Here is a 9582-nt window from a genome sequence, read left to right on the forward strand (position 1 = left end):
TTCGAAGTCGAAGGATTTCAATTGGAGGGTCGAATTTCGAAGTATTTTTAACTTCGAAATTCGACCCTTAATGAATCTGCCCCTAACAGTTTCCACATGCCTTGCATTTGATCATTTTGTAAGGTGTCCCAGGGCATAAAAGAATATTTTGTCTGAGTGTGTTTTTAATGCTGCAGATATGCTTTCCTTGCCCATTTAGTCTGTAAGCCCTACGGGGTAGGGTCCTCTAGCCTTTTGTTTCCTTGACACTGAGCACTTAATCTGTATTGTAATTATATTTTATATTTATGTGAATTGTATTTCTAATAATGCACTTATTGTTACTCTTTATTCCAATGACCCCTTGTTTGTTATACTAATTTATTGTTTTGCTGTACAGTGCTTTGCCCTCGAGGAGAGCTTTACAAATAAAAATATACATACATACATACATGTTGTATGAAACATTTTTCACATAACTTTTAGTAATGTTATGTGTTTACATTCCCACAGTCAAGGTCAAATCCTTTATTCACAGTGAAAGAAGACCGTATGAAAAGTTGCTGAGATTGATGCCATCTGTTTTGAATACTAATCACAATTATTAATATTCTATTCATCAGTGAGTAAATTACCCTTCTGCTAATCTAGTAATTATTTGTTGTTTTAATTATTGTGTAGTTGGCTTGTGGCAATGCAGATGCAGTGGGGATGTGTTGGGAGGATATCCAGATTTGTAACTAATGGTAGATTTTAAACAGGGTCATGAAGGGGAAGGCATGTTAGATTTTGTTGAAATGTTAAAAAAACGTGTTAGGTGGGACCATGAACATGCACCTTTCTATAATAAGCAATTTCAAAGAAAATTATTTGCTAAACTGCATAATAGGAGGAATTTGAATTTGGCACAGCATAAGGAGGATAACATGACAGAAACAAATGGCCTCAAAGGTAGGGTAAAATTCTAAAGCAAAATCAACTTTATATAAGCCACAACAACAATTTTATATATATAACTGTAGTGCTGATAATTCATATATGTGAAGAATTTTATTTCACACTATTACATTATGATTCACGGGCTATGATATAAACAGATTCACAAATTTGATTTATCTACAGAGTGCTGGTCCTTCTTGCTACAGTTCTACATTTATTGACTACAGCACCCACAGAAGGCTTGGTTTGAGTGAAGACTCTTTTGGAATATGTTTTTCATCCTCCGTAATTAGCGAAGAAGCTTTACCAATGCCTCAGAGACTCTGAACCAGGAAACATAATTCTAGTCATACTTGCTCTGTCAGGTCTACACAGACAGTTAGGACAATGTGAAGAAATCACACCAAAAAATCAAGTAGTTTCCTTACAAAAGTTTATTTAAAACACAAAATAAAGGATAAATAAATAAATAGTTATTTTCTGCCCATTTTAAATGAAATATTCAAGTTTAGGAAAATAATTAAGCATAAAAAAATCTTTAAAATATGTCATATTCTCTTACAAACTAACAACGCAGCCAAGGTCTCATTGCCACGGCAAAACCTTTCTATTATTCATAAACCTTAGGGTTTCATTATTTACTGTGCACTGACTAGTGCAATTAACTTTACTATATGTTTCATGTCCACACAGGCATCTAAAATATTCAGAATAATCGGTAGTGTACAGTTAGTATATGAAATGTGGAAGTCCATATGAAGCAAACTGGAATGGAATCCTTGTAGTTATTGTTATAATTGTGTCTACTGCAAATGTCTTTGCCTTTGGGCATGTTTTTATTGATACAGATATGGAAGAGGAAAATAGGTCCAGATAAACATTGCCTCCATATTCTTGCAAATTAGTATGGTTTGCAGTAGTTCCTCATCTAAATGACAAAGGTGTTTTTTGAGAGAAGCAAGAAATAGAGTTATTTTGCCATTAGTAGGGTCTAATTTAGCAGTCAGTAATGTGGTCCAAGTGCTTGACAATACTATGTAGGGATTTTTGGAGGCGATCCAGTGCTACTTTTTCTGTAGTGTATGGGGCTTTGGCATACTCCTCTGTCAGGTTCACTTGAGTGTCACATTGGCTGTGTTTTCTGGCTGTGCATCCCATAATGGTGCTCAGGGATTGTAAGAGACTGCGGAGGTTCTCCATGTCACTCAACATCTGATCAACATTTTCCATTGGGAGACTGGAGAGAATTTTTTGGAAAACTTCAAGAGTTTCATCCATGTGTTCCAGGCTTTCTAGTAACTGCTCATCTGGGATAAAATCCAAACCACTGATTTTTAGATTGCTGGGGAAAAGGAACTGGATTTGTAGAAAGGAACAAAAAAGAATGTCAGTTGATAAGCAAGAGCTAAACAATGCTAAATACAAGACATGGGTCTGAAAATATGAAATAACTGATCATTTTAAAAATTAGATTTTTCTTGAAAAAGTCTTTTTCATGTTTCATGTTTTGCATATGTTCTAATTCTATTACTGGGACAACCTTTGTTTTGGCAATTAATGTATGTTTTAAAATAATCCTTTTTTAAAAACAACATTTTAAAACATACACTGTAAATGGGACAAACAGAAAATGTGTGAAGCTATGAATATATGCAAAAAGAATGAGAATTTGACTATTTCTATTTGGTGTTTGACACCTTGCAACAGAGAACACTTTGTTCCTCTTTAGCAGTGGTTACCAAACTGTGAGACTGACCCCCAGTGGACCCCCAGTAGAAGGTTGACCCATCCTGAAACCAGTTATACAAATGTGTGGATATGTGGTTTCCATACCTTGTCGTTCCATTGTATTAGATATGCCTGAAAGTATAAGTATAAGTGAGGACTTCCAAATGTTTTAACAAATTGGGGGCCTAAAAAGCAAGAAGACTTCTGCTATAAATTATTCAATCTCCTTTCACTTAATCAGTGGGAGTAATTTTTTTTAGGTAACATGCATTAATCTGCAGTGCTATGTGTAGCATGAGACATATAAATACCTTCTGTTTGCATTGTGAAGGGCTTTTTGGCTCATTTAGCCCATCTCACCCTAACCAGATTGGTTTCTCTGCCTTACTACTCTCCAAGTCCTACCTACTCAGAAGCCATGTTTTAATATCTTGCACTGATGAGATCTAACAAGATCAAAACAGGCTGTCTGTAAGTAAGATGTAGGCTATAAAACCAGCTGGATGCATAGTTGGCCACATAGACATAAAGGAGTGATTTGCCTGTCTCCATCCATAATGCCCTATGTGAGAATTAAAATCTCATTTTTTGGTATGAAGGCAGTGCTATGTGTGTAGCATAAGGCATATGAATACCTTCTGTTTTCAGAATGTTTTATGTTGCATGTCTTGCATTGTGAAGGGCTTTTTGGCTCCATTCAGCCCGTCTCATCCTAACCAAGTTGGTTTCTCTGCTATGTTACATTTTGTATGTGTTGCAAGTCTCTACCCACTAGCTGCAAACATAACAGCAAAGTACAAGAGACCCAAAGCAGATGATTTAAATACCAGCAACCCACCTCATCCTGATAGACTTGTATCATGAAGAATCTGGCTAGAGTTGCTATTTGATGTACATATTTTAGTAGGCAAATGAGGAACTGAATCTAAACTACTAAACAACTTGAAACTTGAATTATTTTTAAAGACATTCAGCTATAATACATTTTCTGTTGTATTTTACCTAACTATTCAATTGCTTGGAGGGAGATACTGAAGTTCAACTTAATTATTTCAGAAATGGTACACAACATTCAAACGATTATATATAATTATTATATATAAGTTGTTTTTTTCACACAAACTTTAGACGAAAACTGGGTCAAATTATACATTTTAGAAGAAGATATCAGATGCCCGGGGTTACGTAATGGGTACAAGCATAGTTGAGTGGTTAATGTCCAGAGTATTGGGCAGGAAGACAGCAGACATACATACAGTGAAACTAACAGCTTACAAACCAAATGCATAAACTTTATGATTTATCCTGTTGGTAACTTTATCATGCCCTTAATTTGGATGTTTTCTTTATGTACTGTTTAATGAAAATGATTGGTCTAATTGCAGTATGCTTGTGCCTCACCTGGATTGGATGCTCTTGTATCCTGGTTATCAAGGTGCTTGCCAGCAGCTTTGCATCATTTTTGACTCGATCAGCCTTTATAGCTCGCCCTTGGCTTACTGGTAGCAGCATCCAAAAGATCCCCCAGAATGAGAGGTGGATGTACTGCATTATAGGACTCTTGTGCTTTGGCCTGTATCAAACACAAAACAATTGCATCAAATTACCCATATGTAAAAATAATAGTTTGCAGTGATGTTTGGCTTACAAATAAGAACATCCTTACACTCTCCTTGATTAAATGTACAGTGAGTGGCCCCATTGCTTGTGTGACACTACAAAGATGCTGAAAGCCTACATAAGCGCATTTGGGAACTGACAAAGCAAACCCAGTACCATTATTTGACATACCTGTAAATCTAAAGTGACACTAACAAATATGTAAGTTAATATATGCCAATTAAATTGAAGGTTTCCCTCCAATCATGTACCAGATCATGGGGTCATGTACCAGATTTTTTGTCATTTAAGATTCAAACTCAGTCATTGCTTTAATTCCAGACCATGATTAATGTCTGTTTAGTGTCAAGGCACTCCTATACAGATGAAATCAAACCTCAGTAGTGGTCACTGTATATCATTATACCTAGAAATTGTACTATTATTGTATTACTACAGGAAAATACCAGCTCAGTCAACAATGTAGAACCATTTGTTTAAATATGACTCTATGGGAAATGGTATTTCCATATTTCCAAACTTGTAAACTCATTCCCCGTAATTACTTGTTTCGTATGAAAATCTGTTTAATTACTCACAGGAGGTGCTCCACGTAGGCCCTGCTGCAAACAAAAAGCCTCCTCAAATTCCAAAAAGTATAGAACATGGGCACACTCCACATAATACTTCTGCAGACAATCTTTTGAAGAAAACTTCTTTTATTTATTTATGAGATCCCAGCAGGGATCTCTGCTGGGATCTCATAAATAAATAAAAGAAGTTATTGGAGTGTGCCCATGTTCTATACTTTTTGGTATTTCCATATTTCATAGCTTTAAGGATTCAATGTTTCTGGATAATGGAACCAATTAATGTGTTTCAAAGTAAAAAGTATATTATCATATATTATATGCTACTTATTTTACTCCACATATAAATAGTGTACATGAATCTATTGTTTTTCTATTATGTCCCATTTCCCTTATCAATTATGTGTTGTAGAAGTGACATAACAGTGTGAATACGAGATCGGCCTGTTCTGTATGACTTCATGAGCACAGCAGCCCAGTTTAGATTTCCTCAGACATGTCCCATAACAACAATGACCAAAAGAGATCTGGCTCTCGCACTCCCTTGTAAGAGGTAATTATAGTGCTGTCTGGTACACAATGGTAGAGGTCCGGCAACCCCAAATCCAATCTAGAAGTCAAACAATCCAGAGGCACACAGAACTGATGCAAGAAAGGAACACCTTGCACGTTTATTGCGGAATAGCAGTGCAACGTTTTGGGGTCAGGCCCCTTTATCAACGTGCAACATGTTCCTTGCTTGCATCAGTTCTGTGTGCCTCTGGATTGTTTGACTTCCATAACAACAATGACTCATTTGAGTTTTTTTTACCCATTCCCAGCCGACCTCAGTTCACGTGCCTGTTTGAAATCTTCCTTTTAATATTTCATAATCAAAGCCGTTTCTGACCCAAGGGTAGTTACAGTAGAAACATCTAAACTTTCAGGTTCTAAAGAATGTCAACTATTTCGAATATTTTTTTTTTTGTGGGGAGTGGGAGGAACAGCTTTTTTTCTTATGTGAAAGCCTTTGCAGTCCTAAAAGGTTTAAAGATATTACCAGATTGTCACTTTCTAAACATAAATTCCATTTTTGACTTTTAAAAACACTTTAATGCTAGTTGAAAAACATATCACTTACAGTCATCTCCAGTGATGAGGATTGGGTTAGATTTAGTCAGTTATAACTAGTCATGGAATAATTAGTTCAGCCTGTCAAATTATATCTAGATTTACCCAGTTAAATGCAGTTATAACTTGTATAATGAGCTACATGTGCTCTTAGACCTCTACTGATTTACTTTGCATTATTTTATTGGGGGGGGGGTTCAGTAACTCTAACAAAGAGAATTGTATTCCAGGCATATCCCTTCATATGCTGTTTCACTAAAACACCAAGAACCCCTGACAGTTGTTGACTTTGAGTCATGTTATCAACAATGGCCAGGAAAGAGCAGTTTTGATTTCTCTGGTGTATAACGATGTGAAATGACAACGTTCAGTTTGTTGTTGGATCTGAGTTAATAACAAAGTCAGTAGGGATTCTTCGAGTGCACAGATCATAAAATGCTATGACTAGTTTCTTATGAGAGGAATGACATAAATGGAATGGCATTACACAGCATAGCTGGAAAACAACAACCGGCCATTGCACAATGTCTGGAGCATGATACCATGGGAATCAACGAGGAAGCAGTATCAGTCTGAGCACTGAACAAATTTCCAACTTGAACATGGCAGGGTGGTCTAGCCATGGGTTTAGAAAGGTTTAACCATAGCATTATACAGTATCTGCAGAAGTATAAATAGATAATAATTGAATCGATAACTTGTTAGTGTGTGTGTATATATCCACATATATAAGTCTACCTGGTCAAAAAAAGGTTTAAAAAATGTAATTATTTTATATCTGTAGTAGTCTTGTCAATATTGGATTGCACCATAGATTTTCCGAGGAACTGAACAGAAATACAAGAAATCCCCTTTAAGTTAATGGCACATGGAGTTAATTGCAGTATTTTTTCCCACCTCCCATAGAGCGACAAATAATTTGGGTGCCATTACCGTAAAGGGGTCCTTTATCTTTCTGTTTAGTTCTTCTACTAGTCCGCTTTCATTCTCACTTAAAAATTGCATCCAAGAATGAAACAAACATTGTAAATCATTCAAAAAATAAAACATGAAGACCAGTTGCTATTTTATTTATTCACAATCCTGCTGTCTACATTGGGTTGCCACCTTTTACCAGCAATCGATAACTGGCTGATCCCCACATCATACTCTTCAGACTTTTGTCTGGACTTCTTAATTTGGACAGGTAGTTTTCATCCAGAGAGCCCTTTCAAAATCTGGGCCGTCTGGGTTAAAAATGGATAGGTAGCAACATTGTGTCTACATCAAACCAAACATGAATTTTGAGGTGTTAATATAAAATAATATAAATTGTTCTTTTATACAGCATAATATATCTGTACTTTTACTGCACACTGAAATATACTAGTCACAAAGAAGTCAAGCACTATCACAAAAATGCAAAAAATATATAATGCAAAAAAATTAGGTAACGCTTTTGTTCTTGTGCCAAGTGATATGAGACAAGTGATATGGCAGCTCCCACTTCTATATATGTGATTTACACGTGGTGCAAAAAGATTGCAATATGCACAAGATATTATGCTCTCAAATTTAGAGTGATTGGAGTGATTATTTTGTTAGTGTTAAGAAATTTAAGCAAATAAAATCATCTCTTCTTAGAAAAAAGGCATATTTCTTTTCAAAGGAAAAAATCTTGTATGAATTCTATCCCTCCAAATCTGGTTTAAGGTTGCTGAGGCAGCTGGCAACAAGCTGTAAGCAGAATGCCAAAGAATGTTTTTTTTTTTTTCTTATTGACAGCCCATTTTTACAGGAAATGATTATAGATAACATGTCAAATTATAAATAGCAATCCTTGTCTAGATAATAAACATTATGTATTAGTATACTGGAAACAGAGTCAAAAAGTGTCAGTAAGTTACTTATCAGTGGAATATATCAGGCACTTGCATTATAACATTATAACATGAAATGTAACAGCACAGTATAAAGGTACATATATTTATTTATATGTTTAATTGTTATACTGTGAGCCCTTTATATCTTGGGAATTTTGTACAAATGTGGTATTGTATTACATACATAATTCCATACAATTAGGAGAAAGGATTGCTATATATATATCTCATAACCGTGTTACTCAACTTTCATAGGCAAAATTTTCACTTAACAATTACACATATATTAAATTCAGTTTATAAGAAATGATGTTGTTCTAAAATATGGCACCTGAGTTCAATAGGTAATTTAACATCATAAGGGAACTGAATACTAGTCCCTAGTCTTTCTATTAGGCAGCTTTCCTTAAAAAAGCATGATCTTACCTCTGCAAGAGTTTCTTAGTATGAATGAATCCTGAGTAACAAACCTATCATTCTCCTTATATACTGTTGACCTAGCATTGCCTAAGATATTACTCATCCAAAAGTCTAATGCTGAAGCAATGCTGTCACCTAACCAACCCCCTTATGTGTTACCAAAGGAGGATGGACACATTTCTGGCCTCACTTTTAATTGATGAGTGCTTGCAATGGTTTTTTTTTTTGTTTTTGGCAAGAAAAAGATAAAAGCAAGTTTTTCGCTTAAACATGACACAGCAAAAAAAAAAAAACATAGACATGCATTACCATGTGCTCATCTAACATGGGTAACATTTTAAGTAATTTCAATATAATCCTTATGTATAGAAATAAGCTGAACCAACTAAAGCTCAATAACATATATAACATATATACAGACAGGAATACACTAAATTCATAATTTCTGGATTCAGTAAAATACTAAATTCTTGATCAATTAATGAATTTAGTATTCCTGCATTTTCACATTTCAGAAAATTCTGAAAAAATCGAATTTCGTTGTTACAAATCTGATGCAACCGCAGTCGGAATTGTGTCATTTTCAGCAATTATATGACATTTGCACGTGATTCCTTAGCCACAAGTCTACTGCACCCATTAAGGCATTGCTCCAGTTCATATAAGTGCAAAAGTATGTAGGGCTGTTACATTCGGCAATGGTGTTATCTTAAAAAAAAAAAAAAAAATAACAGCACATCAGTTCAAGCAGTGCATATTTATTTGCAAATGGTTGTATTTCCCATGTTTTTTCCTGAACGCTAAAATATTGCACTGTTGTGCCCATCTTTCTGTGTTTGCACATTAGCATTGCACAAAATTTTTGCAAATCACTCACAAATTTGTAATTTGCAAAACTGCTTTGTGAATATTTACTCAGACACTAAAGTTGTGGCGTAACTCAAACACAAAGCGTGTACATAAATATTTCCCATTTTTTGCCATATTTAAAAAGCTTTTATGGACTCTTTATCCAGATACTCTGGATGACAGGTGCTCAGTTGGAACACTGATTACTGAGTGCTGAGTACTATTCATAGGGCACATGGAAGAAAATATACCTAACATAACCATGAGCAATGACAAGCACTGGAATGATACTGAACTGTATAATATAAATAGGCACCACAAATGTACATAATGCTTTACACAACAAAAACACAAACAGGGGTCTAGTTTTCATAAATTAGCGAGAATAAGTACTTAAGTGGTAGAGGTTTCAATTCACAGATGGAATGCTGTCACTGCCTTGAAGAGCTTAAAATTGATTAGAAAGAGGAAACAAACAGAAACTAAATATGGAAGAGAACAAGTGA

General features: G+C 35.1%; 1 protein-coding gene across 1 annotated transcript; it reads right to left on the reverse strand.

Moving 5' to 3' along the window:
- Nucleotides 1-1398: 1398 nt before the first annotated feature.
- Nucleotides 1399-8265, reverse strand: lep.S (leptin S homeolog). The gene is given in 3 exon segments (NM_001095714.1): nt 1399-2274; nt 4048-4219; nt 8234-8265. Coding segments are annotated over 2 exon segments (510 nt in total). The 5' UTR covers nt 4198-4219; nt 8234-8265; the 3' UTR covers nt 1399-1914.
- Between the last annotated feature and the right edge of the window lie 1317 nt (nt 8266-9582).

This window comes from Xenopus laevis, chromosome 3S (assembly GCF_017654675.1).
Source record: "Xenopus laevis strain J_2021 chromosome 3S, Xenopus_laevis_v10.1, whole genome shotgun sequence".
In the NCBI taxonomy this organism is placed as follows: domain Eukaryota; kingdom Metazoa; phylum Chordata; class Amphibia; order Anura; family Pipidae; genus Xenopus; species Xenopus laevis.